This window comes from Drosophila subpulchrella, chromosome 2L (assembly GCF_014743375.2).
Source record: "Drosophila subpulchrella strain 33 F10 #4 breed RU33 chromosome 2L, RU_Dsub_v1.1 Primary Assembly, whole genome shotgun sequence".
NCBI classification, from domain to species: Eukaryota; Metazoa; Arthropoda; class Insecta; order Diptera; family Drosophilidae; genus Drosophila; species Drosophila subpulchrella.
In genome coordinates, this window is record NC_050610.1 from 29,008 (window position 1) to 56,702 (window position 27,695).

The 27,695-nt window shown below is 43.2% G+C and overlaps 14 protein-coding genes across 17 annotated transcripts; 8 read left to right on the forward strand and 6 right to left on the reverse strand.

Moving 5' to 3' along the window:
• Position 1: 1 nt before the first annotated feature.
• Positions 2–503, forward strand: LOC119547990 (histone H2A). Its single transcript, XM_037855046.1, has one exon. The coding sequence runs from the start codon at positions 54–56 to the stop codon at positions 426–428; it is 375 nt and encodes a 124-aa protein (XP_037710974.1). The 5' UTR covers positions 2–53; the 3' UTR covers positions 429–503.
• Positions 504–821: 318 nt separating this feature from the next.
• Positions 822–1,226, reverse strand: LOC119547994 (histone H4). Its single transcript, XM_037855051.1, has one exon. The coding sequence runs from the start codon at positions 1,183–1,185 to the stop codon at positions 874–876; it is 312 nt and encodes a 103-aa protein (XP_037710979.1). The 5' UTR covers positions 1,186–1,226; the 3' UTR covers positions 822–873.
• A 2,111-nt stretch (positions 1,227–3,337) lies between these two features.
• LOC119546960 (histone H1-like) lies at positions 3,338–4,110 on the forward strand. Its single transcript, XM_037853603.1, has one exon. The coding sequence runs from the start codon at positions 3,358–3,360 to the stop codon at positions 4,108–4,110; it is 753 nt and encodes a 250-aa protein (XP_037709531.1). The 5' UTR covers positions 3,338–3,357.
• Positions 4,111–4,476: 366 nt separating this feature from the next.
• On the reverse strand, positions 4,477–5,141 carry LOC119546493 (histone H2B). 2 transcript variants are annotated; one of them, XM_037852791.1, is made up of 2 exons: positions 5,005–5,141; positions 4,477–4,950 (listed from the first exon to the last, which is right to left on the reverse strand). In XM_037852791.1, exon 2 carries the CDS (start codon positions 4,797–4,799, stop codon positions 4,596–4,598), a length of 204 nt encoding a protein of 67 aa, XP_037708719.1. In that variant the 5' UTR covers positions 4,800–4,950; positions 5,005–5,141; the 3' UTR covers positions 4,477–4,595. The 2 variants fall into 2 exon arrangements, with proteins under 2 accessions (XP_037708719.1, XP_037708718.1); XM_037852790.1 differs by having other exon boundaries at positions 4,489–5,135.
• On the forward strand, positions 5,139–5,636 carry LOC119546492 (histone H2A). The gene has a single exon (XM_037852789.1). It carries the CDS (start codon positions 5,194–5,196, stop codon positions 5,566–5,568), a length of 375 nt encoding a protein of 124 aa, XP_037708717.1. The 5' UTR covers positions 5,139–5,193; the 3' UTR covers positions 5,569–5,636.
• Positions 5,637–5,961: 325 nt separating this feature from the next.
• On the reverse strand, positions 5,962–6,366 carry LOC119546627 (histone H4). Its single transcript, XM_037853066.1, has one exon. The coding sequence runs from the start codon at positions 6,323–6,325 to the stop codon at positions 6,014–6,016; it is 312 nt and encodes a 103-aa protein (XP_037708994.1). The 5' UTR covers positions 6,326–6,366; the 3' UTR covers positions 5,962–6,013.
• A 2,110-nt stretch (positions 6,367–8,476) lies between these two features.
• On the forward strand, positions 8,477–9,617 carry LOC119546618 (histone H1-like). The gene is made up of 2 exons (XM_037853056.1): positions 8,477–9,361; positions 9,419–9,617. The coding sequence occupies exon 1, from the start codon at positions 8,497–8,499 to the stop codon at positions 9,247–9,249; it is 753 nt and encodes a 250-aa protein (XP_037708984.1). The 5' UTR covers positions 8,477–8,496; the 3' UTR covers positions 9,250–9,361; positions 9,419–9,617.
• Positions 9,615–10,279, reverse strand: LOC119546624 (histone H2B). 2 transcript variants are annotated; one of them, XM_037853062.1, is made up of 2 exons: positions 10,143–10,279; positions 9,615–10,088 (listed from the first exon to the last, which is right to left on the reverse strand). In XM_037853062.1, exon 2 carries the CDS (start codon positions 9,935–9,937, stop codon positions 9,734–9,736), a length of 204 nt encoding a protein of 67 aa, XP_037708990.1. In that variant the 5' UTR covers positions 9,938–10,088; positions 10,143–10,279; the 3' UTR covers positions 9,615–9,733. The 2 variants fall into 2 exon arrangements, with proteins under 2 accessions (XP_037708990.1, XP_037708989.1); XM_037853061.1 differs by having other exon boundaries at positions 9,627–10,273.
• Positions 10,277–10,774, forward strand: LOC119546620 (histone H2A). The gene has a single exon (XM_037853058.1). It carries the CDS (start codon positions 10,332–10,334, stop codon positions 10,704–10,706), a length of 375 nt encoding a protein of 124 aa, XP_037708986.1. The 5' UTR covers positions 10,277–10,331; the 3' UTR covers positions 10,707–10,774.
• Positions 10,775–11,099: 325 nt separating this feature from the next.
• Positions 11,100–11,500, reverse strand: LOC119546628 (histone H4). The gene has a single exon (XM_037853067.1). It carries the CDS (start codon positions 11,461–11,463, stop codon positions 11,152–11,154), a length of 312 nt encoding a protein of 103 aa, XP_037708995.1. The 5' UTR covers positions 11,464–11,500; the 3' UTR covers positions 11,100–11,151.
• A 2,938-nt stretch (positions 11,501–14,438) lies between these two features.
• Positions 14,439–15,037, forward strand: LOC119546076 (histone H1-like). The gene has a single exon (XM_037852153.1). The coding sequence runs from the start codon at positions 14,459–14,461 to the stop codon at positions 15,035–15,037; it is 579 nt and encodes a 192-aa protein (XP_037708081.1). The 5' UTR covers positions 14,439–14,458.
• Positions 15,038–15,587: 550 nt separating this feature from the next.
• LOC119546625 (histone H2B) lies at positions 15,588–16,238 on the reverse strand. 2 transcript variants are annotated; one of them, XM_037853065.1, is made up of 2 exons: positions 16,104–16,238; positions 15,588–16,049 (listed from the first exon to the last, which is right to left on the reverse strand). In XM_037853065.1, the coding sequence occupies exon 2, from the start codon at positions 15,896–15,898 to the stop codon at positions 15,695–15,697; it is 204 nt and encodes a 67-aa protein (XP_037708993.1). In that variant the 5' UTR covers positions 15,899–16,049; positions 16,104–16,238; the 3' UTR covers positions 15,588–15,694. The 2 variants fall into 2 exon arrangements, with proteins under 2 accessions (XP_037708993.1, XP_037708992.1); XM_037853064.1 differs by having other exon boundaries at positions 15,588–16,234.
• Positions 16,239–16,742, forward strand: LOC119546623 (histone H2A). The gene has a single exon (XM_037853060.1). The coding sequence runs from the start codon at positions 16,293–16,295 to the stop codon at positions 16,665–16,667; it is 375 nt and encodes a 124-aa protein (XP_037708988.1). The 5' UTR covers positions 16,239–16,292; the 3' UTR covers positions 16,668–16,742.
• Positions 16,743–25,613: 8,871 nt separating this feature from the next.
• Positions 25,614–26,093, forward strand: LOC119546619 (histone H3). The gene has a single exon (XM_037853057.1). The coding sequence runs from the start codon at positions 25,637–25,639 to the stop codon at positions 26,045–26,047; it is 411 nt and encodes a 136-aa protein (XP_037708985.1). The 5' UTR covers positions 25,614–25,636; the 3' UTR covers positions 26,048–26,093.
• Positions 26,094–27,695: the final 1,602 nt, after the last annotated feature.

Consider the following 27,695-nt stretch of genomic DNA (forward strand, 5'->3'; position numbering starts at 1 on the left):
AGCATTCGTTTTCAGTGTGTAAAGTGAACTAAGTGAAATACTCGTAAAGAAAAATGTCTGGTCGTGGAAAAGGTGGCAAAGTGAAGGGAAAGGCAAAGTCCCGCTCTAACCGTGCCGGTCTTCAGTTCCCAGTGGGCCGTATTCACCGTTTGCTCCGCAAGGGCAACTATGCCGAGCGAGTTGGGGCCGGCGCTCCAGTTTACCTGGCTGCTGTGATGGAATATCTGGCCGCTGAGGTTCTCGAATTGGCTGGCAATGCTGCTCGTGACAACAAGAAGACTAGGATTATTCCTCGTCATCTGCAGCTGGCCATCCGCAACGACGAGGAGTTGAACAAACTACTCTCCGGCGTCACCATTGCCCAGGGTGGAGTGTTGCCCAACATCCAGGCTGTTCTGTTGCCCAAGAAGACCGAGAAGAAGGCTTAAACGTTTTAAATGCGGAGCCTACTACATACTTGTACATAAAAAATAAAACCCAACCGTCCTTTTCAGGACGACCAAGTTTTTACCAAAGAAGTGAAGATTTTTCAATACGTATATTATATCATTAAAACAAGAAATGTCGTTGAATAGCACTTGGTCAGAAATAAGATCTGGAATGTTCTAAGAAGTTCGTCGCCAAAAAGACGCATTTCCGTTAATGCTGTATCTGCAAGCGGTACAGCCTCTACAAAATACATACCTGAACCCATATCCATTTGAAATTTAATTTTGGTTCAATGCAATATGTATATGCAGTATCAACTTTCGAGTTCCCGGTCAGTATGCCAATAAATCAAAAAATTATTTGAAAATTTGTCTCCTTCGAAAATTTGAATGGTGGTCCTGAAAAGGACCGATTGCTGAATGAAGTACAAGCTGTACTAGTTTTTTAACCGCCGAAGCCGTACAGGGTGCGGCCTTGCCTCTTCAGAGCGTACACAACATCCATGGCTGTGACAGTCTTCCTCTTGGCGTGTTCGGTGTAGGTGACGGCATCGCGGATAACGTTCTCCAAGAACACCTTCAGAACGCCACGTGTTTCCTCGTAAATGAGTCCCGAGATGCGCTTCACACCGCCGCGACGAGCCAAACGGCGGATTGCTGGCTTAGTGATACCCTGGATGTTATCTCGCAGCACTTTGCGATGACGCTTGGCGCCTCCTTTTCCCAAGCCTTTGCCTCCTTTACCGCGACCAGTCATATTTCACTATTTTCTACTGTTAACACACTGCACGAAACGAAAGTCACTGAAGAACTAATTCCTGATTTTCGACGCACTCTTATTTATACCTAAAACCCCAGAAACACGAGCGAGTCCGAACGATATGTGCGTCCCGCTCTTCGCTCACCGCTCTCTGCTCGACAAGTGAGATGGCCTCTGCTTCCCTCTCTTTTCAACCCTCCTCGTTTTGCTATATAAGTAGGTAGCAAATGCAGCTATCGTTTATTGTGTTTTGAAACGTGAAGTGAACGTGAACTCGAAAATGGCCCGTACCAAGCAAACCGCTCGGAAATCGACTGGTGGCAAGGCGCCACGCAAACAACTGGCTACTAAGGCCGCTCGCAAGAGCGCACCAGCCACCGGAGGCGTGAAGAAGCCCCATCGGTATCGCCCTGGAACTGTTGCCCTGCGTGAGATCCGTCGATACCAGAAGAGTACCGAGCTCCTGATCCGCAAGCTGCCTTTCCAGCGTCTGGTGCGTGAAATCGCTCAGGACTTCAAGACTGACCTGCGATTCCAGAGCTCGGCAGTGATGGCTCTGCAGGAAGCTAGCGAGGCCTATCTGGTTGGCCTCTTTGAAGATACCAACTTGTGCGCCATTCATGCCAAGCGTGTCACCATCATGCCCAAAGACATCCAGTTGGCCCGTCGCATTCGCGGCGAGCGTGCTTAAGTGTGCGTGCTGCCAATGCGCTAACATACTTTGTACAAATCGGTCCTTTTCAGGACCACAAATTACAGTCAATGAGATACAAATTTTTATCTGCAGGCTTCAACGTTAAAATAAAAAAAAAAATTTTCGACTCGTTCCTTCGTAAGTGGAGTTAATAATTGTATGTAACTTTTTGTGATTTGATAGAAATTAGAATTGATAAAATCAATAAATATTGGATTGGGTGGGGTTTTTAATGCGATGGAGCTGCTATGCGGCAGGGATGGTCAAGACTTTCAAGCATCAGAAAAAAACTAAAAAATATTACATGCGAGATGAACAAAAATTAGCTAGGCTTGTGAATCTATTTGCTTAATAAAACATAAACAGATTTAAAAATACATTTTTTATATTTTCTTTTTAATGTTAAGTGCAACCTCCACGATATTTTTATATGGGACACAAAAAAAACTGCTTATAGGTATATATATTCCTGAATTTATATATCGTTTTTTGTAATATTAGATTTATTTAATAGATTAGATTCAATTTGATTGTACTTTTGGTATTATCACGTTTTTCAAAAATTTTCGTTATAAATGTCGGCATGTTTTTAGAAAGGGAGGGTTATGTGGGACAACCACGATCAACATTAGACATTCAAGCATCAACAAAAAATCGAAAAACTTTTAAACGCTATCTGAAAATAAATCATATGCGTTAATGAATGCATAATGCTTTATAAAAAACAAGAAAAATATTATTAAGTATATTTTTTAGATTTTTTTCTTTAATGTTAACTTGAGTGCGGCCTCAATGGGATTCATACATGAAACACATATTAGCAAATTTTGTAAAAACTGCTTATAAACATGCATCCAATGCTGTACTGTCTTGAGCAAAGACATGATATATCTAAGAAAACATCGAATAAATACAATATTTTAAAAGATTTATATTTTTAACAGTCAGAAAACCATTGCCGAATGTAGCTTGATAGCCAACTTCGTACGTAGCCAAGGGACAACTTGGAACAAGTAATAAAATACCTAAACTAATGATAAGTAAATATAATTGTAGTACTTATTTAAGTAAAAGGTTCAAATTTATTTTTTCATTAGCAAGTTACAAAATATTTTTAAGATATCATATTTTAAAATGGGTTTTTAAGAAAATTGCTCATGTTACGAATGTCTATGTTGAAGTTGATAAGGCAATAAAAGGTCGCAAAAACAAGATACTTACATTTTGAAAACATTACCTGCTTAATAGATCATTTAAGAATGTAAAACAATAAAAAGATTGTTAAGTTTTAGAATCTTAAGCACTAAAAATAAGAAAATATGTTTGCACTTCAAACAAATAATAGCAGAGCAAATGCCTGATGCCAGGCGCACAGTTAAAGTGCTCTCCTCCTCGATTCTCATCCGAACGAAGGAGGTTGGTAATAAGCGCGCGGCCCATTTTCTATACGAAAAAGTGTATTTTAGTGAAGAAAAATGTCTGATTCTGCAGTTGCAACGTCCGCTTCCCCAGTGGCTGCCCCGTCAGTGTCAGTTGAGAAGAAGGTGGCCACCAAGAAGGCATCTGGATCCGCTGCCCCAAAGGTGAAAAGGGCTGCTGCCCCGCCATCGCATCCGCCAACTCAACAAATGGTGGACGCATCCATCAAGAATTTGAAGGAACGTGGCGGCTCATCGCTTCTGGCAATTAAGAAATACATCACTGCCACCTATAAATGCGATGCCCAGAAGCTGGCTCCATTCATCAAGAAATACTTGAAATCCGCCGTGGTCAATGGAAAGCTGATCCAAACCAAGGGAAAAGGGGCGTCTGGCTCATTTAAACTGTCGGCCTCCGCCAAGAAGGATCCGAAGCCGAAGCCTGCGTCTGCTGAGAAGAAGGTGAAAAGCAAGAAGGTAGCCGTCAAGAAGACCGGATCCACCGCCAAGAAAGCTGCCGCCGGAGCTGACGAGAAGAAGCCCAAGGCTAAGAAGGCTGTTACCACCAAAAAGACCGCAGAGAAGAAGAAAACCGAAAAGGCAAAGGCCAAGGATGCCAAGAAAACTGGAACCGTAAAGGCGAAGCCAACAGCAGCGAAGGCCAAGTCGATCGCAGCGAAGCCAAAGGCGGCGAAAGCACCAAAGGCCAAGCCAGCGGCGTCTGCTAAGCCCAAAAAGGCGGTGAAAAAAGCAGCTGCTCCTGCTACCGCTAAAAAGCCGAAAGCCAAGACTACGGCTGCCAAGAAGTAAATTTAGCCAAAGTACAGTACCTGGTACCTGCTCGCAATCGCTATTTTAGATTTCGATATCTGAAATTAGTTTAAACAAGCCCTTTTCAGGGCTACAACGTTCGTTAACAAGAGAAAGATACTTTCAATTTAAAACTTTGTACATTTTACTTATCCAATTATTTTGTTAGGCCGTTAGCATTTTTTTTTTTAAAGAAGTGTGGCCGCATTGATTTCAGCAGCTGTACCAGAGTATCTTAAAATGCAAGTCAAAGAATGTTCCTCGCCACTTTTTGCAGAAACTCGTTATCAATCGATGTTCATGATTTAATAACTATACTATAAAACTCCAGAATAAGTTCTTCAGAAAAAATAACACAAATTGAACTTATATCACGAATTTGATTGGCAAATGGTATATTGAAAATGTAGTTTCTTTGGTAAAATGTGTTGTGGCCCTGAAAAGGGCCGTTTTGGATCTTTCTGCCCATACGCAGCAAGAGAAAATTACTTGGAGCTGGTGTACTTGGTGACAGCCTTGGTTCCCTCACTGACGGCGTGCTTGGCCAACTCTCCGGGCAGGAGCAGGCGAACAGCCGTTTGGATCTCCCGACTGGTTATGGTCGAGCGCTTGTTGTAGTGAGCCAGACGAGACGCCTCGGCAGCAATGCGCTCGAAGATATCATTCACAAAGCTGTTCATGATGCTCATTGCCTTCGACGAAATGCCGGTGTCAGGGTGGACCTGCTTCAGGACCTTGTAAATGTAGATGGCGTAGCTCTCCTTCCTCTTGCGCTTCTTCTTCTTATCGGTCTTGGTGATGTTCTTCTGGGCTTTGCCAGCCTTCTTGGCTGCCTTTCCACTAGTTTTCGGCGGCATTATTCACTTCACTTATGATTTCACAAACACAACTCACTGATCATAATGGTGCCCAAGCGCGTTCAGCTTTATACTTTTTTTCGAGCAATGTTTTCAGGTCTAAGGCACCCACCCCTAAATGAACGCGCAGGCAGACGCAAAAGTATAAATATGTGGCTACTCGGGGCTCGTCGAGCATTCGTTTTCAGTGTGTAAAGTGAACTAAGTGAAATACTCGTAAAGAAAAATGTCTGGTCGTGGAAAAGGTGGCAAAGTGAAGGGAAAGGCAAAGTCCCGCTCTAACCGTGCCGGTCTTCAGTTCCCAGTGGGCCGTATTCACCGTTTGCTCCGCAAGGGCAACTATGCCGAGCGAGTTGGGGCCGGCGCTCCAGTTTACCTGGCTGCTGTGATGGAATATCTGGCCGCTGAGGTTCTCGAATTGGCTGGCAATGCTGCTCGTGACAACAAGAAGACTAGGATTATTCCTCGTCATCTGCAGCTGGCCATCCGCAACGACGAGGAGTTGAACAAACTACTCTCCGGCGTCACCATTGCCCAGGGTGGAGTGTTGCCCAACATCCAGGCTGTTCTGTTGCCCAAGAAGACCGAGAAGAAGGCTTAAACGTTTTAAATGCGGAGCCTACTACATACTTGTACATAAAAAATAAAACCCAACCGTCCTTTTCAGGACGACCAAGTTTTTACCAAAGAAGTGAAGATTTTCCAATACGTATATTATATCATTAAAACAAGAAATATCGTTGAATAGCACTTGGTCAGAAATAAGATCTGGAATGTTCTAAGAAGTTCGTCGCCAAAAAGACGCATTTCCGTTAATGCTGTATCTGCAAGCGGTACAGCCTCTACAAAATACATACCTGAACCCATACCCATTTGAAATTTAATTTTGGTTCAATGCAATATGTATATGCAGTATCAACTTTCGAGTTCCCGGTCAGTATGCCAATAAATCAAAAAATTATTTGAAAATTTGTCTCCTTCGAAAATTTGAATGGTGGTCCTGAAAAGGACCGATTGCTGAATGAAGTACAAGCTGTACTAGTTTTTTAACCGCCGAAGCCGTACAGGGTGCGGCCTTGCCTCTTCAGAGCGTACACAACATCCATGGCTGTGACAGTCTTCCTCTTGGCGTGTTCGGTGTAGGTGACGGCATCGCGGATAACGTTCTCCAAGAACACCTTCAGAACGCCACGTGTTTCCTCGTAAATGAGTCCCGAGATGCGCTTCACACCGCCGCGACGAGCCAAACGGCGGATTGCTGGCTTAGTGATACCCTGGATGTTATCTCGCAGCACTTTGCGATGACGCTTGGCGCCTCCTTTTCCCAAGCCTTTGCCTCCTTTACCGCGACCAGTCATATTTCACTATTTTCTACTGTTAACACACTGCACGAAACGAAAGTCACTGAAGAACTAATTCCTGATTTTCGACGCACTCTTATTTATACCTAAAACCCCAGAAACACGAGCGAGTCCGAACGATATGTGCGTCCCGCTCTTCGCTCACCGCTCTCTGCTCGACAAGTGAGATGGCCTCTGCTTCCCTCTCTTTTCAACCCTCCTCGTTTTGCTATATAAGTAGGTAGCAAATGCAGCTATCGTTTATTGTGTTTTGAAACGTGAAGTGAACGTGAACTCGAAAATGGCCCGTACCAAGCAAACCGCTCGGAAATCGACTGGTGGCAAGGCGCCACGCAAACAACTGGCTACTAAGGCCGCTCGCAAGAGCGCACCAGCCACCGGAGGCGTGAAGAAGCCCCATCGGTATCGCCCTGGAACTGTTGCCCTGCGTGAGATCCGTCGATACCAGAAGAGTACCGAGCTCCTGATCCGCAAGCTGCCTTTCCAGCGTCTGGTGCGTGAAATCGCTCAGGACTTCAAGACTGACCTGCGATTCCAGAGCTCGGCAGTGATGGCTCTGCAGGAAGCTAGCGAGGCCTATCTGGTTGTATCTTTGAAGATACCAACTTGTGCGCCATTCATGCCAAGCGTGTCACCATCATGCCCAAAGACATCCAGTTGGCCCGTCGCATTCGCGGCGAGCGTGCTTAAGTGTGCGTGCTGCCAATGCGCTAACATACTTTGTACAAATCGGTCCTTTTCAGGACCACAAATTACAGTCAATGAGATACAAATTTTTATCTGCAGGCTTCAACGTTAAAATAAAAAAAAAACTTTTCGACTCGTTCCTTCGTAAGTGGAGTTAATAATTGTATGTAACTTTTTGTGATTTGATAGAAATTAGAATTGATAAAATCAATAAATATTGGATTGGGTGGGGTTTTTAATGCGATGGAGCTGCTATGCGGCAGGGATGGTCAAGACTTTCAAGCATCAGAAAAAAACTAAAAAATATTACATGCGAGATGAACAAAAATTAGCTAGGCTTGTGAATCTATTTGCTTAATAAAACATAAACAGATTTAAAAATACATTTTTTATATTTTCTTTTTAATGTTAAGTGCAACCTCCACGATATTTTTATATGGGACACAAAAAAAACTGCTTATAGGTATATATATTCCTGAATTTATATATCGTTTTTTGTAATATTAGATTTATTTAATAGATTAGATTCAATTTGATTGTACTTTTGGTATTATCACGTTTTTCAAAAATTTTCGTTATAAATGTCGGCATGTTTTTAGAAAGGGAGGGTTATGTGGGACAACCACGATCAACATTAGACATTCAAGCATCAACAAAAAATCGAAAAACTTTTAAACGCTATCTGAAAATAAATCATATGCGTTAATGAATGCATAATGCTTTATAAAAAACAAGAAAAATATTATTAAGTATATTTTTTAGATTTTTTTCTTTAATGTTAACTTGAGTGCGGCCTCAATGGGATTCATACATGAAACACATATTAGCAAATTTTGTAAAAACTGCTTATAAACATGCATCCAATGCTGTACTGTCTTGAGCAAAGACATGATATATCTAAGAAAACATCGAATAAATACAATATTTTAAAAGATTTATATTTTTAACAGTCAGAAAACCATTGCCGAATGTAGCTTGATAGCCAACTTCGTACGTAGCCAAGGGACAACTTGGAACAAGTAATAAAATACCTAAACTAATGATAAGTAAATATAATTGTAGTACTTATTTAAGTAAAAGGTTCAAATTTATTTTTTCATTAGCAAGTTACAAAATATTTTTAAGATATCATATTTTAAAATGGGTTTTTAAGAAAATTGCTCATGTTACGAATGTCTATGTTGAAGTTGATAAGGCAATAAAAGGTCGCAAAAACAAGATACTTACATTTTGAAAACATTACCTGCTTAATAGATCATTTAAGAATGTAAAACAATAAAAAGATTGTTAAGTTTTAGAATCTTAAGCACTAAAAATAAGAAAATATGTTTGCACTTCAAACAAATAATAGCAGAGCAAATGCCTGATGCCAGGCGCACAGTTAAAGTGCTCTCCTCCTCGATTCTCATCCGAACGAAGTAGGTTGGTAATAAGCGCGCGGCCCATTTTCTATACGAAAAAGTGTATTTTAGTGAAGAAAAATGTCTGATTCTGCAGTTGCAACGTCCGCTTCCCCAGTGGCTGCCCCGTCAGTGTCAGTTGAGAAGAAGGTGGCCACCAAGAAGGCATCTGGATCCGCTGCCCCAAAGGTGAAAAGGGCTGCTGCCCCGCCATCGCATCCGCCAACTCAACAAATGGTGGACGCATCCATCAAGAATTTGAAGGAACGTGGCGGCTCATCGCTTCTGGCAATTAAGAAATACATCACTGCCACCTATAAATGCGATGCCCAGAAGCTGGCTCCATTCATCAAGAAATACTTGAAATCCGCCGTGGTCAATGGAAAGCTGATCCAAACCAAGGGAAAAGGGGCGTCTGGCTCATTTAAACTGTCGGCCTCCGCCAAGAAGGATCCGAAGCCGAAGCCTGCGTCTGCTGAGAAGAAGGTGAAAAGCAAGAAGGTAGCCGTCAAGAAGACCGGATCCACCGCCAAGAAAGCTGCCGCCGGAGCTGACGAGAAGAAGCCCAAGGCTAAGAAGGCTGTTACCACCAAAAAGACCGCAGAGAAGAAGAAAACCGAAAAGGCAAAGGCCAAGGATGCCAAGAAAACTGGAACCGTAAAGGCGAAGCCAACAGCAGCGAAGGCCAAGTCGATCGCAGCGAAGCCAAAGGCGGCGAAAGCACCAAAGGCCAAGCCAGCGGCGTCTGCTAAGCCCAAAAAGGCGGTGAAAAAAGCAGCTGCTCCTGCTACCGCTAAAAAGCCGAAAGCCAAGACTACGGCTGCCAAGAAGTAAATTGAGCAAAAGTACAGTACCTGGTACCTGCTCGCAATCGCTATTTTAGATTTCGATATCTGAAATTAGTTTAAACAAGCCCTTTTCAGGGCTACAACGTTCGTTAACAAGAGAAAGATACTTTCAATTTAAAACTTTGTACATTTTACTTATCCAATTATTTTGTTAGGCCGTTAGCATTTTTTTTTTAAAGAAGTGTGGCCGCATTGATTTCAGCAGCTGTACCAGAGTATCTTAAAATGCAAGTCAAAGAATGTTCCTCGCCACTTTTTGCAGAAACTCGTTATCAATCGATGTTCATGATTTAATAACTATACTATAAAGCTCCAGAATAAGTTCTTCAGAAAAAAAAACACAAATTGAACTTATATCACGAATTTGATTGGCAAATGGTATATTGAAAATGTAGTTTCTTTGGTAAAATGTGTTGTGGCCCTGAAAAGGGCCGTTTTGGATCTTTCTGCCCATACGCAGCAAGAGAAAATTACTTGGAGCTGGTGTACTTGGTGACAGCCTTGGTTCCCTCACTGACGGCGTGCTTGGCCAACTCTCCGGGCAGGAGCAGGCGAACAGCCGTTTGGATCTCCCGACTGGTTATGGTCGAGCGCTTGTTGTAGTGAGCCAGACGAGACGCCTCGGCAGCAATGCGCTCGAAGATATCATTCACAAAGCTGTTCATGATGCTCATTGCCTTCGACGAAATGCCGGTGTCAGGGTGGACCTGCTTCAGGACCTTGTAAATGTAGATGGCGTAGCTCTCCTTCCTCTTGCGCTTCTTCTTCTTATCGGTCTTGGTGATGTTCTTCTGGGCTTTGCCAGCCTTCTTGGCTGCCTTTCCACTAGTTTTCGGCGGCATTATTCACTTCACTTATGATTTCACAAACACAACTCACTGATCATAATGGTGCCCAAGCGCGTTCAGCTTTATACTTTTTTTCGAGCAATGTTTTCAGGTCTAAGGCACCCACCCCTAAATGAACGCGCAGGCAGACGCAAAAGTATAAATATGTGGCTACTCGGGGCTCGTCGAGCATTCGTTTTCAGTGTGTAAAGTGAACTAAGTGAAATACTCGTAAAGAAAAATGTCTGGTCGTGGAAAAGGTGGCAAAGTGAAGGGAAAGGCAAAGTCCCGCTCTAACCGTGCCGGTCTTCAGTTCCCAGTGGGCCGTATTCACCGTTTGCTCCGCAAGGGCAACTATGCCGAGCGAGTTGGGGCCGGCGCTCCAGTTTACCTGGCTGCTGTGATGGAATATCTGGCCGCTGAGGTTCTCGAATTGGCTGGCAATGCTGCTCGTGACAACAAGAAGACTAGGATTATTCCTCGTCATCTGCAGCTGGCCATCCGCAACGACGAGGAGTTGAACAAACTACTCTCCGGCGTCACCATTGCCCAGGGTGGAGTGTTGCCCAACATCCAGGCTGTTCTGTTGCCCAAGAAGACCGAGAAGAAGGCTTAAACGTTTTAAATGCGGAGCCTACTACATACTTGTACATAAAAAATAAAACCCAACCGTCCTTTTCAGGACGACCAAGTTTTTACCAAAGAAGTGAAGATTTTTCAATACGTATATTATATCATTAAAACAAGAAATGTCGTTGAATAGCACTTGGTCAGAAATAAGATCTGGAATGTTCTAAGAAGTTCGTCACCAAAAAGACGCATTTCCGTTAATGCTGTATCTGCAAGCGGTACAGCCTCTACAAAATACATACCTGAACCCATACCCATTTGAAATTTAATTTTGGTTCAATGCAATATGTATATGCAGTATCAACTTTCGAGTTCCCGGTCAGTATGCCAATAAATCAAAAAATTATTTGAAAATTTGTCTCCTTCGAAAATTTGAATGGTGGTCCTGAAAAGGACCGATTGCTGAATGAAGTACAAGCTGTACTAGTTTTTTAACCGCCGAAGCCGTACAGGGTGCGGCCTTGCCTCTTCAGAGCGTACACAACATCCATGGCTGTGACAGTCTTCCTCTTGGCGTGTTCGGTGTAGGTGACGGCATCGCGGATAACGTTCTCCAAGAACACCTTCAGAACGCCACGTGTTTCCTCGTAAATGAGTCCCGAGATGCGCTTCACACCGCCGCGACGAGCCAAACGGCGGATTGCTGGCTTAGTGATACCCTGGATGTTATCCCGCAGCACTTTGCGATGACGCTTGGCGCCTCCTTTTCCCAAGCCTTTGCCTCCTTTACCGCGACCAGTCATATTTCACTATTTTCTACTGTTAACACACTGCACGAAACGAAAGTCACTGAAGAACTAATTCCTGATTTTCGACGCACTCTTATTTATACCTAAAACCCCAGAAACACGAGCGAGTCCGAACGATATGTGCGTCCCGCTCTTCGCTCACCGCTCTCTGCTCGACAAGTGAGATGGCCTCTGCTTCCCTCTCTTTTCAACCCTCCTCGTTTTGCTATATAAGTAGGTAGCAAATGCAGCTATCGTTTATTGTGTTTTGAAACGTGAAGTGAACGTGAACTCGAAAATGGCCCGTACCAAGCAAACCGCTCGGAAATCGACTGGTGGCAAGGCGCCACGCAAACAACTGGCTACTAAGGCCGCTCGCAAGAGCGCACCAGCCACCGGAGGCGTGAAGAAGCCCCATCGGTATCGCCCTGGAACTGTTGCCCTGCGTGAGATCCGTCGATACCAGAAGAGTACCGAGCTCCTGATCCGCAAGCTGCCTTTCCAGCGTCTGGTGCGTGAAATCGCTCAGGACTTCAAGACTGACCTGCGATTCCAGAGCTCGGCAGTGATGGCTCTGCAGGAAGCTAGCGAGGCCTATCTGGTTGGCCTCTTTGAAGATACCAACTTGTGCGCCATTCATGCCAAGCGTGTCACCATCATGCCCAAAGACATCCAGTTGGCCCGTCGCATTCGCGGCGAGCGTGCTTAAGTGTGCGTGCTGCCAATGCGCTAACATACTTTGTACAAATCGGTCCTTTTCAGGACCACAAATTACAGTCAATGAGATACTAATTATACCCGTTACTCGTAGAGTAAAAGGGTATACTAGATTCGTCGGAAAGTATGTAACAGGCAGAAGGAAGCGTTTCCGACCCAATGAAGTATATATATTCTTGATCAGGATCACTAGCCGAGTCGATCTAGCCATGTCCGTCTGTCCGTCTGTCCGTATGAACGCTGAGATCTCGGAAACTATAAGAGCTACAATACTGGGATTTGGCATGCAGATTCCTGAGATTCCTGCGCAGCGCAAGTTTATTTCAAAAGAGTGCCACGCCCACTCTAACGCCCACAAACCGCCCAAAACTGTGGATCCTACAGTTTTGATGCTAGAACAAAAATTTTAACTGAAATGTATTGTTCTTATCAATACCTACCGATTGACCCAAAAAAAGTTTGCCATGCCCACTATAACGCCCACAAACCGCTCACAAACTTCAAAAAATCGTAAATATGAACGCGGATATCTCGGAAAATATCAAAGATAGAGAAACGGGATTTCAGATTTAGATTCCGTAGGCTTGAGCGCAGCGCAAGTTTGTTACGCGAATATGCCACGCCCACTCTAACGCCCACAAGCCGCCCAAGCCTGTGGCGCCCACAATTTTCGTGCTAGATAAAAAATTTAAACTGAAATGTATTGGTCTCGTCAATACCTATCGATTGATTTAAAAAAAACTTTGCCACGCCCACTCTAACGCCCACAACGCTTAAATCTGTCTACCGCCGGTAGGTGGCGCATTTGCTGCTTGCATATCTCCATTTTCCTTTGGTCCCTTTAGCTGAGTAACGGGTATCTGATAGTCGAGGTACTCGACTATAGCGTTCTTCCTTGTTTTTATCTACAGGCTTCAACGTTAAAATAAAAAAAAAACTTTTCGACTCGTTCCTTCGTAAGTGGAGTTAATAATTGTATGTAACTTTTTGTGATTTGATAGAAATTAGAATTGATAAAATCAATAAATATTGGATTGGGTGGGGTTTTTAATGCGATGGAGCTGCTATGCGGCAGGGATGGTCAAGACTTTCAAGCATCAGAAAAAAACTAAAAAATATTACATGCGAGATGAACAAAAATTAGCTAGGCTTGTGAATCTATTTGCTTAATAAAACATAAACAGATTTAAAAATACATTTTTTATATTTTCTTTTTAATGTTAAGTGCAACCTCCACGATATTTTTATATGGGACACAAAAAAAACTGCTTATAGGTATATATATTCCTGAATTTATATATCGTTTTTTGTAATATTAGATTTATTTAATAGATTAGATTCAATTTGATTGTACTTTTGGTATTATCACGTTTTTCAAAAAATTTCGTTATAAATGTCGCCATGTTTTTAGAAAGGGAGGGTTATGTGGGACAACCACGATCAACATTAGACATTCAAGCATCAAGAACAAATCGAAAAACTTTTAAACGCTATCTGAAAATAAATCATATGCGTTAATGAATGCATAATGCTTTATAAAAAACAAGAAAAATATTATTAAGTATATTTTTTAGATTTTTTTCTTTAATGTTAACTTGAGTGCGGCCTCAATGGGATTCATACATGAAACACATATTAGCAAATTTTGTAAAAACTGCTTATAAACATGCATCCAATGCTGTACTGTCTTGAGCAAAGACATGATATATCTAAGAAAACATCGAATAAATACAATATTTTAAAAGATTTATATTTGTAACAGTCAGAAAACCATTGCCGAATGTAGCTTGATAGCCAACTTCGTACGTAGCCAAGGGACAACTTGGAACAAGTAATAAAATACCTAAACTAATGATAAGTAAATATAATTGTAGTACTTATTTAAGTAAAAGGTTTAAATTTATTTTTTCATTAACAAGTTACAAAATATTTTTAAGATATCATATTTTAAAATGGGTTTTTAAGAAAATTGCTCATGTTACGAATGTCTATGTTGAAGTTGATAAGGCAATAAAAGGTCGCAAAAACAAGATACTTACATTTTGAAAACATTAGCTGCTTAATAGATCATTTAAGAATGTAAAACAATAAAAAGATTGTTAAGTTTTAGAATCTTAAGCACTAAAAATAAGAAAATATGTTTGCACTTCAAACAAATAATAGCAGAGCAAATGCCTGATGCCAGGCGCACAGTTAAAGTGCTCTCCTCCTCGATTCTCATCCGAACGAAGGAGGTTGGTAATAAGCGCGCGGCCCATTTTCTATACGAAAAAGTGTATTTTAGTGAAGAAAAATGTCTGATTCTGCAGTTGCAACGTCCGCTTCCCCAGTGGCTGCCCCGTCAGTGTCAGTTGAGAAGAAGGTGGCCACCAAGAAGGCATCTGGATCCGCTGCCCCAAAGGTGAAAAGGGCTGCTGCCCCGCCATCGCATCCGCCAACTCAACAAATGGTGGACGCATCCATCAAGAATTTGAAGGAACGTGGCGGCTCATCGCTTCTGGCAATTAAGAAATACATCACTGCCACCTATAAATGCGATGCCCAGAAGCTGGCTCCATTCATCAAGAAATACTTGAAATCCGCCGTGGTCAATGGAAAGCTGATCCAAACCAAGGGAAAAGGGGCGTCTGGCTCATTTAAACTGTCGGCCTCCGCCAAGAAGGATCCGAAGCCGAAGCCTGCGTCTGCTGAGAAGAAGGTGAAAAGCAAGAAGGTAGCCGTCAAGAAGACCGGATCCACCGAAAGAAAGCTGCCGCCGGAGCTGACGAGAAGAAGCCCAAGGCTAAGAAGGCTGTTACCACCAAAAAGACCGCAGAGAAGAAGAAAACCGAAAAGGCAAAGGCCAAGGATGCCAAGAAAACTGGAACCGTAAAGGCGAAGCCAACAGCAGCGAAGACCAAGTCGATCGCAGCGAAGCCAAAGGCGGCGAAAGCACCAAAGGCCAAGCCAGCGGCGTCTGCTAAGCCCAAAAAGGCGGTGAAAAAAGCAGCTGCTCCTGCTACCGCTAAAAAGCCGAAAGCCAAGACTACGGCTGCCAAGAAGTAAATTGTGCAAAAGTACAGTACCTGGTACCTGCTCGCAATCGCTATTTTAGATTTCGATATCTGAAATTAGTTTAAACAAGCCCTTTTCAGGGCTACAACGTTCGTTAACAAGAGAAAGATACTTTCAATTTAAAACTTTGTACATTTTACTTATCCAATTATTTTGTTAGGCCGTTAGCATTTTTTTTTTAAAGAAGTGTGGCCGCATTGATTTCAGCAGCTGTACCAGAGTATCTTAAAATGCAAGTCAAAGAATGTTCCTCGCCACTTTTTGCAGAAACTCGTTATCAATCGATGTTCATGATTTAATAACTATACTATAAAGCTCCAGAATAAGTTCTTCAGAAAAAAAAACACAAATTGAACTTATATCACGAATTTGATTGGCAAATGGTATATTGAAAATGTAGTTTCTTTGGTAAAATGTGTTGTGGCCCTGAAAAGGGCCGTTTTGGATCTTTCTGCCCATACGCAGCAAGAGAAAATTACTTGGAGCTGGTGTACTTGGTGACAGCCTTGGTTCCCTCACTGACGGCGTGCTTGGCCAACTCTCCGGGCAGGAGCAGGCGAACAGCCGTTTGGATCTCCCGACTGGTTATGGTCGAGCGCTTGTTGTAGTGAGCCAGACGAGACGCCTCGGCAGCAATGCGCTCGAAGATATCATTCACAAAGCTGTTCATGATGCTCATTGCCTTCGACGAAATGCCGGTGTCAGGGTGGACCTGCTTCAGGACCTTGTAAATGTAGATGGCGTAGCTCTCCTTCCTCTTGCGCTTCTTCTTCTTATCGGTCTTGGTGATGTTCTTCTGGGCTTTGCCAGCCTTCTTGGCTGCCTTTCCACTAGTTTTCGGCGGCATTATTCACTTCACTTATGATTTCACAAACACAACTCACTGATCATAATGGTGCCCAAGCGCGTTCAGCTTTATACTTTTTTTCGAGCAATGTTTTCAGGTCTAAGGCACCCACCCCTAAATGAACGCGCAGGCAGACGCAAAAGTATAAATATGTGGCTACTCGGGGCTCGTCGAGCATTCGTTTTCAGTGTGTAAAGTGAACTAAGTGAAATACTCGTAAAGAAAAATGTCTGGTCGTGGAAAAGGTGGCAAAGTGAAGGGAAAGGCAAAGTCCCGCTCTAACCGTGCCGGTCTTCAGTTCCCAGTGGGCCGTATTCACCGTTTGCTCCGCAAGGGCAACTATGCCGAGCGAGTTGGGGCCGGCGCTCCAGTTTACCTGGCTGCTGTGATGGAATATCTGGCCGCTGAGGTTCTCGAATTGGCTGGCAATGCTGCTCGTGACAACAAGAAGACTAGGATTATTCCTCGTCATCTGCAGCTGGCCATCCGCAACGACGAGGAGTTGAACAAACTACTCTCCGGCGTCACCATTGCCCAGGGTGGAGTGTTGCCCAACATCCAGGCTGTTCTGTTGCCCAAGAAGACCGAGAAGAAGGCTTAAACGTTTTAAATGCGGAGCCTACTACATACTTGTACATAAAAAATAAAACCCAACCGTCCTTTTCAGGACGACCAAGTTTTTACCAAAGAAGTGAAGATTTTCCAATACGTATATTATATCATTAAAACAAGAAATGTCGTTGAATAGCACTTGGTCAGAAATAAGATCTGGAATATTCTAAGAAGTTCGTCGCCAAAAAGACGCATTTCCGTTAATGCTGTATCTTCAAGCGTTACAGCCTCTACAAAATACATACCTGAACCCATACCCATTTGAAATTTAATTTTGGTTCAATGCAATATGTATATGCAGTATCAACTTTCGAGTTCCCGGTCAGTATGCCAATAAATCAAAAAATTATTTGAAAATTTGTCTCCTTCGAAAATTTGAATGGTGGTCCTGAAAAGGACCGATTGCTGAATGAAGTACAAGCTGTACTAGTTTTTTAACCGCCGAAGCCGTACAGGGTGCGGCCTTGCCTCTTCAGAGCGTACAAGTTAACAACCAACCCCCAGCTTAGGCTGAGCAGGCCAGTTCTTACTTACCTTATTAATGTTAATCATTTATCATGTTTACCATTCTCTAGTATTAATCACTTTTTATTATTATCAATATTATTATTACATTTCTCCCTCATGCATGGTCCACCCTAAATCGGGTCCGACTTATTGGCCCTAGAGCTGAGCCAGCACATTGTACCATTCCGAGCCGTGGCTCCTTTTCATTGGCTGACAACAATCGTATGACTTTTGCAAAATGTGCAAGGTCAGCGGTCTGCCACGGGCATCCGGCTATGCATGAGTTTTTGTTCAATCTTAAGTTTAGTTTTAATTTGGATTTGAAATAAAGAGCTCCAGCTCGTTCATAAAACTCCGGCCTTAGCCGTTATATTATTTTGATTATCGAATTTGGTTATCGTGCCTTAAGGGCCGTGACATCGGAGATAAGTATCTCCCACCGTATACTTCGGAAGAAGCAAGGGAGTCGAAGCTACCACCCGACTCCGCTGTGGCTGCCAATCTTGGTGGCCGCCAACAATCAATCAGCGGGCAGTACTCTACTGCCATCCCCCTACGGATATATCACCTACCGGCTCTACCCCTGCCGCGGAGGAGCCGCCAGCCGGCACGGATAATTAAATAATTGTCGCCCAACGGATTAATATTATTACTAATATTCGAATCCCACCCCTGAAGTTGTAAATTATGTAAGTAGCTGAGCGCCGACAATAGCCAAGGTCTACACATACACAACACACATATGCCATACAATTTCCTACGCCCAGCAATAGGAATTTTTTACGTATAAAAAGTGACTCGATTTTCGATTTCTGATTCAGATTTTTATGAGTGCGTGGCAAATAAAAAATATACATATAACTCAAGTTACGTACACTCGTACTGGCAATTTTTATGTGAATAAATTATTCAAATATTAAATTACAACACACTTCCATGTTCTGCGTGTTGATTTAATTTTGTTCGATCTGGATTTTTTTAAGTGCATTATAATAAAAGAAACCATACGTCTCAAATAACGCACACTGGTGCCAAGGCGATCGACATTTACACGATTTAATTATGCAAAGGAATATTGTATTTCTTTGTTAAGGTTGGTTCCTATACGCATTCAGAGGGCCCAGTCGTTTTTCTCCTTGTGTTTGTTACAAATTTACCTACTGTGCTCATATTGAGTTTCGTACCAAAGTTATCCAGTGTGTCTGTGCTAATAATATACCCAGTCGAATTGACCTATACTTGTTGTCACCGTTCTGTATTTTAATTTTGTTCTTGGGACAAATTAATCCAACATCTTTGTGTTTTAGGTGACGATCTATTATTTTTCGCTAAATTTTTCGACTTTACATCACCAAAGTGGCCCGTTGAAACCTTATGTCTTGAGCCCAATCGTCAAACCCTCGTATCTACCTCGCGCCCTTTAACTGCCAATGAGTTGGGAGTATAGAGAAGTAAAACAGGAAATTGATAGCGACGATAGCGAAAGTAGCGAGGAAGTAGGATTTCGCCCCGAAGTTAGGGACTCAGATCAACCAGAAATGAACGCAGAAATGGTCCAAGCGATTGTCGCAAATGCGGTCAGCGCCGCTCTTAGCGAACAAGAGGAGCGGTTAAGAATCGATTTCGCCACAGAATTAGATGCGGTTAGAACACAGGTTAGCGCGCTGTCAGTCCAAGCGCCGCAGGTGGAGGTTTACAAAAGAGTAGTACCAAACCCTGCAGTAAGATGCGATGTCAAGTTGGACATAGTAAAGTCTCTGCCAACGTTCAGTGGAAGCCACGATGAGTATGTTTCGTGGAGGCAAGCTGCATCAGATGCCTATGAGGTATTTAAGAAATACGACGGCAGCGAGGCACACTACGAGGCCGTGGTCATAATTAAAAACAAAATTTGCGGACCCGCTCGGTCACTACTCACGTCCCACAATACAGTGCTAAACTTCGATGCAATTATAGCCAGACTAGATTGCACATATGCGGACAAAACGTCCTTGAGAGTGCTGCGGCAAAATTTAGAAATGGTTCGGCAAGGAGACTCCGATCTTATGGCATACTATGACGAGGTCGAGAGGAAACTCTCGCTTGTCACTAACAAAATAGTCATGTCACATAACTCGGACACAGCAACTATCCTAAATAAGGAGGTTAGGGATGATGCCCTTCATGCATTCATTGCAGGGCTTAAAAGACCACTCAAGTCACTCGTGCTGCCAGCACAACCCAAAGACCTTCCGTCTGCACTAGCGTTAGCGCGTGAGGCCGAGAACAGCATTGAGAGAAGTGCGTTCGCGGCATCCTACGCGAAAGCTATAGAAGACAAGTCCCATTGCAATGAGGGCAACAGGCGCAATAGTAAGAGTCAGGGAAAGCAATGGAGAGGCGAGGATAAGAATCCGCACTTTGTCCCTAAACAAAACCAAAATAAATCTCATGAGAACAATCCCTGGCCAAAGCACAGGGATACTGAGCCACTAGACCAGGATAAAATTCAACCCATGGAGGTAGACCCCTCAACGGCTAGATTTAGACAAGAAACAAGATGGGGAAAGCCTCAAAGTAACAACAACTACAAAAGGCAGAACTCGTCCCAGCGTCAATCAGGCCAAAGACGCCAACGCGTCAACAATATAGCCCAACCCCAACAGGAGGCGACGGATTATGCCACCACAGCTGAGGCCGAGGTTGCCACCATCGAGGAAGATAGCGACTCCGCCGAGCTTAACGACCTCCTCCATTTTTTAGGGAGCGTTCCCGACTGCCGTTCGTCGAGCGACAAATCAATAAAAATTCTCATCGACACCGGGGCGGCAAAAAATTACGTGAAGCCCGTAAAGGAGCTAAGAAACGTAATGCCGGTCGAAACCCCCTTCACTGTGAGCTCTATTCACGGCTCCAGTGATGTCAAATACAAGTGCATAATGCGCATTTTTGGACTAGACGTCCCATTTTTCCTCTTGGATACATTGAGCACGTTCGATGCTATAATAGGCTTCGATTCGCTAACGCGAGCAGGAGTAGCATGGAACCTAGGCAGCAGCGTGATAAAATATGCAAATGTCACTGAAAAGCTCAAATTTTTTGACTGTCAAAATGTCAATTTCACCAAAATCGATGACATAGTGGTGCCAAGTTCGGCTAAAGCCGAATTCAAAAAAACTATTCTGAAAAGAATTAAGGTGTTTTCAACCTCTAACGAGGCGCTCACCTTCAACACATCGGTCATCGCTACTATTCGAACTACGAATGACGAACCTGTCTACTCCAAGTTATACCCTTACCCTATGGGGGCAGCAGACTTTGTAAACAACGAAATCAAAGAACTGCTGCAAAACGGCATAATCAGGCCGTCCAGATCCCCATACAACAGCCCTGCCTGGGTAGTTGATAAAAAAGGGACTGATGATAATGGCAGTAGAAAGAAGCGATTAGTAATCGATTTCAGGAAGCTGAACGAGCGAACAGTAGCCGATCGCTATCCCATGCCGAGCATACCCATGATTCTAGCGAACTTGGGAAAAGCCAAATTTTTTACCACCCTAGACCTGAAGTCAGGGTACCACCAAATATACCTGGCTGAAAAGGACAGAGAGAAAACCTCGTTCTCAGTTAATGGTGGGAAGTACGAATTCTGCCGACTACCCTTCGGCCTAAAAAACGCAGGGAGTATTTTCCAAAGAGCCATCGACGATGTGCTGCGGGAAGAAATCGGCAAAATATGCTACGTCTACGTTGACGATGTTATCATCTTTTCCGAAAATGAAACGGAACATGTCAAGCATATTGACACGGTGCTTAAACGCCTACTCGATGCCAACATGAGGGTGGCACGAGAAAAAACAAAGTTCTTTAAAGAGAGCGTTGAATTCCTAGGGTTCATTGTTACCAGAGGAGGGACAAAAACAGACCCAGAAAAGGTTAGGGCAATAAAAGAGTTCCCAGAACCAAAAAATCTGTTTAGCCTCAGGTCCTTCCTAGGCCTGGCGAGCTATTACAGAAGCTTTGTAAAAAACTTTGCATCTATTGCTAGACCCCTGACCGCCATCCTCAAAGGGGAAAACGGGACGGTCAGCAAGAATATGTCGAAAAAAGTAGCTGTCAGGTTTAATGAAACATTCGACCACCTTCGTAACATTTTGGCATCCGAAGATGTCATATTGACATACCCTGATTTCAAATCACCGTTTGACTTAACCACTGACGCCTCAGCGAGTGGAATAGGCGCGGTACTGTCCCAGAATAAAAGACCTATTACTATGATGTCACGCACGCTAAAAGACTGCGAGCTGAACTACGCCACAAACGAAAGAGAATTATTGGCGATAGTCTGGGCAATAGGCAAACTCCAGAATTACCTGTACGGTAACAATGAGGTACGGATCTTCACAGACCACCAGCCTCTCACGTATGCGGTATCCGACAAAAATACCAACGCTAAAATCAAGCGATGGAAAGCATTCATTGATGAGAACAACGGGAAAGTATTTTACACACCAAGGCAACCCCTGAATAACTTAGAGGCTGAAGCCCAGTCTGACGCGGCTACGTTGCATAGTGAGCTTTCACTCTCGTACACCATAGATACCACAGATAAACCTCTTAACTGCTTTAGAAACCAAATTATTTTGGAAGAAGCGGACCATCCGCTTCGGCGAGATTTCATAGTCTTTGGAAACAGAACTCGTCATATCATCAATTTTAATAACAAGGACTTGCTTGTTGAATCCGTTAAAGAGATCATCAACGCCAACGTTGTGAACGCGATTCACTGCGATTTACCTACCCTAGCTCGCATCCAACATGCCTTGAGGCAGGAATTTCCTGCGACAAAGTTCTGGCATTGTAAAACCTTTGTCAGTGACATAACCAACGCTAATGAACAGTTGGAAATCACTAACACCGAGCACAATCGCGCCCCTAGGGCTGCCCAGGAGAACGCAAAACAAATTCTCCGGGATTATTACTTCCCGAACATGTCAAAATTAGCTAGCGAAGTAGTCGCAAATTGCAAGGTCTGCAATAAAGCCAAATATGACCGCCATCCCAAGAAACAGGAATTGGGAACTACGCCCATCCCATCATACGTTGGGGAAATGTTGCATATCGACATTTTTTCGACCGACAAAAAAATTTTCTTAACTTGCATTGATAAATTCTCCAAATTCGCTATCGTACAGCCCTTGATTTCCAGGGCAATAATAGATGTACGAGCACCTATTCTTCAGTTAGTAAATTTTTACTCTAACACCAAAACTATATACTGCGACAATGAGGCCTCCTTTAACTCAGAGACAATCACGTCATTGCTGAAAAACCAATACAGCATCGACGTTGTCAATGCGCCACCGCTACACAGTAGCTCCAATGGCCAAGTTGAGAGATTTCACAGTACCCTGGCGGAAATTGCCAGATGCCTCAAAATTGATAAAAAAAATCGAGGACACTGTGGAACTAATATTGAGGTCTACTATAGAATACAACAGGTCGCTACATTCGGTCACAGAGTCTAGGCCGATAGAGGTCATCCACGCAAGCAGCGATGAGATGAAGCTGGCAATTAAAGCCAAGATTGACAAAGCACAACAATCCAACCTAGATAGGGTTAATCCTTCTAGGCAAAACAGAGTCTTCGAAGTCGGCGAAAGAGTACACCTTCGCAACAACAAAAGATTAGGGAATAAATTGACACCGCTTTATTCAGAAGAGCGTGTAGAAGCAGATCTGGGAACATCTGTTCTCATTAAGGGGAGGGTGGTTCATAAGGACAACATTAGGTAGGCACTCCACTCGCCACATTCGCCCTTATATTAAAACCCAATCTTTGCTAAATTCCCACAGGCTCTCCATTATATGCATCATACTGCTGTCCACCGCGAGCACGAGAATCACTGATTTCTCGCACGCTAAATACATCCCGGTGCTAGATGGCAATGTCTTAATATGGGAACAGTACGGCCTGGTCAGGCACTCGACAAATCTGTCCGAGTTTGCCATCATTATCGACTCCACAATCAAAATGCTAGAACTGTTCCCACAGTCCCATATGAAGAAGCTGCTGGAAGTGGACATTGAGCATGCTCAAAACCTATTGGAGGAACTAAAGATACACCATAGAATGGCCAGGAGCCTTGATTTTTTGGGCTCAATCCTTAAGGTCGTAGCGGGTACACCCGACGCGGAAGATTTAAGTAGAATCAACACCAATCAAGCGTCGCTTATCGAGGCTAATAACAGACAGGTTGTAATTAACACAGAGACACAGAAACAAGATACTCAGGGAGAAGAGGGACGGGCTTGTCGACTCAGGCCATTTGTATGAAACACTTCTTGCCAGGAATAGAATGTTAATATCAGAAATCCAGAATTGCATGATCACCATCACTCTTGCTAAAAATAATATCATCAATCCTACCATTTTTAATCACAATGACCTAAAGGCTATTTTCGACGAACAGCTAACAGAGGTCCCTATAGTTAGCCTTATGGATGTATCTAAGATTAAAATTCTTCAAAATAATGTTCTTGTCCACGTTATAGTCCAGTATCCTAGAGTTAAGCGTATTTGTAAAAAGGTCCTGCTCTTCCCTGTTGCACATTACCATACTATGCTACAAATAGAAAACAACATCGTGGCTGAATGTGATGACGGAATCCTAGCAGTCTCAGATTGCACTTCTACCAATTTGGCCACATTTTGCAAAAAAGCGCCCCAAGACACCTGTGCCAAGCAGTTACATGCAGGCGGGGCGGCTACATGCCGGACGCGGCCCAGCAATCTGGAACCCCTTACAATTGTGGACGACGGAGTAATTATCATTAATGAGAAACTGAAGAGGATTACCATCGATGACGGTCCCACAACGACCATAATAGGGACCCACCTCATTACTTTTGAGAGAAAGGCGGTGATCAACGACTCCGTATATTTGAACCTCAACCACTCAGTGAATATGAGCCCGGGTATTGCGGCCTCCCCCTTAATTAACATCACGGGACACGATCACATACTGAGTCTACCATTGCTACAGCGGATGAACGAGCATAACCTGCGTTTACTGCAGGAGCTACGGGATGACGTGTCGGATGGAGGTTCCCCGAGGATTTGGTTCGCCGCAGGAGTTGCCGTCAGCCTCATGCTATGCGGCTTGGTCCTGCTCCAACAACACTGCAGGCGCAAACGAGAGGCAGCCCAGCTACAAAAGTCCATCGACGAACTGGCTGTCACCGAGGACGGCGTCCAATTTAAGGGGGGAGTAGTTAACAACCAACCCCCAGCTTAGGCTGAGCAGGCCAGTTCTTACTTACCTTATTAATGTTAATCATTTATCATGTTTACCATTCTCTAGTATTAATCACTTTTTATTATTATCAATATTATTATTACATTTCTCCCTCATGCATGGTCCACCCTAAATCGGGTCCGACTTATTGGCCCTAGAGCTGAGCCAGCACATTGTACCATTCCGAGCCGTGGCTCCTTTTCATTGGCTGACAACAATCGTATGACTTTTGCAAAATGTGCAAGGTCAGCGGTCTGCCACGGGCATCCGGCTATGCATGAGTTTTTGTTCAATCTTAAGTTTAGTTTTAATTTGGATTTGAAATAAAGAGCTCCAGCTCGTTCATAAAACTCCGGCCTTAGCCGTTATATTATTTTGATTATCGAATTTGGTTATCGTGCCTTAAGGGCCGTGACATCGGAGATAAGTATCTCCCACCGTATACTTCGGAAGAAGCAAGGGAGTCGAAGCTACCACCCGACTCCGATGTGGCTGCCAATCTTGGTGGCCGCCAACAATCAATCAGCGGGCAGTACTCTACTGCCATCCCCCTACGGATATATCACCTACCGGCTCTACCCCTGCCGCGGAGGAGCCGCCAGCCGGCACGGATAATTAAATAATTTACACAACATCCATGGCTGTGACAGTCTTCCTCTTGGCGTGTTCGGTGTAGGTGACGGCATCGCGGATAACGTTCTCCAAGAACACCTTCAGAACGCCACGTGTTTCCTCGTAAATGAGTCCCGAGATGCGCTTCACACCGCCGCGACGAGCCAAACGGCGGATTGCTGGCTTAGTGATACCCTGGATGTTATCTCGCAGCACTTTGCGATGACGCTTGGCGCCTCCTTTTCCCAAGCCTTTGCCTCCTTTACCGCGACCAGTCATATTTCACTATTTTCTACTGTTAACACACTGCACGAAACGAAAGTCACTGAAGAACTAATTCCTGATTTTCGACGCACTCTTATTTATACCTAAAACCCCAGAAACACGAGCGAGTCCGAACGATATGTGCGTCCCGCTCTTCGCTCACCGCTCTCTGCTCGACAAGTGAGATGGCCTCTGCTTCCCTCTCTTTTCAACCCTCCTCGTTTTGCTATATAAGTAGGTAGCAAATGCAGCTATCGTTTATTGTGTTTTGAAACGTGAAGTGAACGTGAACTCGAAAATGGCCCGTACCAAGCAAACCGCTCGGAAATCGACTGGTGGCAAGGCGCCACGCAAACAACTGGCTACTAAGGCCGCTCGCAAGAGCGCACCAGCCACCGGAGGCGTGAAGAAGCCCCATCGGTATCGCCCTGGAACTGTTGCCCTGCGTGAGATCCGTCGATACCAGAAGAGTACCGAGCTCCTGATCCGCAAGCTGCCTTTCCAGCGTCTGGTGCGTGAAATCGCTCAGGACTTCAAGACTGACCTGCGATTCCAGAGCTCGGCAGTGATGGCTCTGCAGGAAGCTAGCGAGGCCTATCTGGTTGGCCTCTTTGAAGATACCAACTTGTGCGCCATTCATGCCAAGCGTGTCACCATCATGCCCAAAGACATCCAGTTGGCCCGTCGCATTCGCGGCGAGCGTGCTTAAGTGTGCGTGCTGCCAATGCGCTAACATACTTTGTACAAATCGGTCCTTTTCAGGACCACAAATTACAGTCAATGAGATACTAATTTTTATCTGCAGGCTTCAACGTTAAAATAAAAAAATAACTTTTCGACTCGTTCCTTCGTAAGTGGAGTTAATAATTGTATGTAACTTTTTGTGATTTGATAGAAATTAGAATTGATAAAATCAATAAATATTGGATTGGGTGGGGTTTTTAATGCGATGGAGCTGCTATGCGGCAGGGATGGTCAAGACTTTCAAGCATCAGAAAATAACTAAAAAATATTACATGCGAGATGAACAAAAATTAGCTAGGCTTGTGAATCTATTTGCTTAATAAAACATAAACAGATTTAAAAATACATTTTTTATATTTTCTTTTTAATGTTAAGTGCAACCTCCACGATATTTTTATATGGGACACAAAAAAAACTGCTTATAGGTATATATATTCCTGAATTTATATATCGTTTTTTGTAATATTAGATTTATTTAATAGATTAGATTCAATTTGATTGTACTTTTGGTATTATCACGTTTTTCAAAAAATTTCGTTATAAATGTCGGCATGTTTTTAGAAAGGGAGGGTTATGTGGGACAACCACGATCAACATTAGACATTCAAGCATCAACAAAAAATCGAAAAACTTTTAAACGCTATCTGAAAATAAATCATATGCGTTAATGAATGCATAATGCTTTATAAAAAACAAGAAAAATATTATTAAGTATATTTTTTAGATTTTTTTCTTTAATGTTAACTTGAGTGCGGCCTCAATGGGATTCATACATGAAACACATATTAGCAAATTTTGTAAAAACTGCTTATAAACATGCATCCAATGCTGTACTGTCTTGAGCAAAGACATGATATATCTAAGAAAACATCGAATAAATACAATATTTTAAAAGATTTATATTTGTAACAGTCAGAAAACCATTGCCGAATGTAGCTTGATAGCCAACTTCGTACGTAGCCAAGGGACAACTTGGAACAAGTAATAAAATACCTAAACTAATGATAAGTAAATATAATTGTAGTACTTATTTAAGTAAAAGGTTCAAATTTATTTTTTCATTAGCAAGTTACAAAATATTTTTAAGATATCATATTTTAAAATGGGTTTTTAAGAAAATTGCTCATGTTACGAATGTCTATGTTGAAGTTGATAAGGCAATAAAAGGTCGCAAAAACAAGATACTTACATTTTGAAAACATTACCTGCTTAATAGATCGTTTAAGAATGTAAAACAATAAAAAGATTGTTAAGTTTTAGAATCTTAAGCACTAAAAATAAGAAAATTTGTTTGCACTTCAAACAAATAATAGCAGAGCAAATGCCTGATGCCAGGCGCACAGTTAAAGTGCTCTCCTCCTCGATTCTCATCCGAACGAACGAGGTTGGTAATAAGCGCGCGGCCCATTTTCTATACGAAAAAGTGTATTTTAGTGAAGAAAAATGTCTGATTCTGCAGTTGCAACGTCCGCTTCCCCAGTGGCTGCCCCGTCAGTGTCAGTTGAGAAGAAGGTGGCCACCAAGAAGGCATCTGGATCCGCTGCCCCAAAGGTGAAAAGGGCTGCTGCCCCGCCATCGCATCCGCCAACTCAACAAATGGTGGACGCATCCAT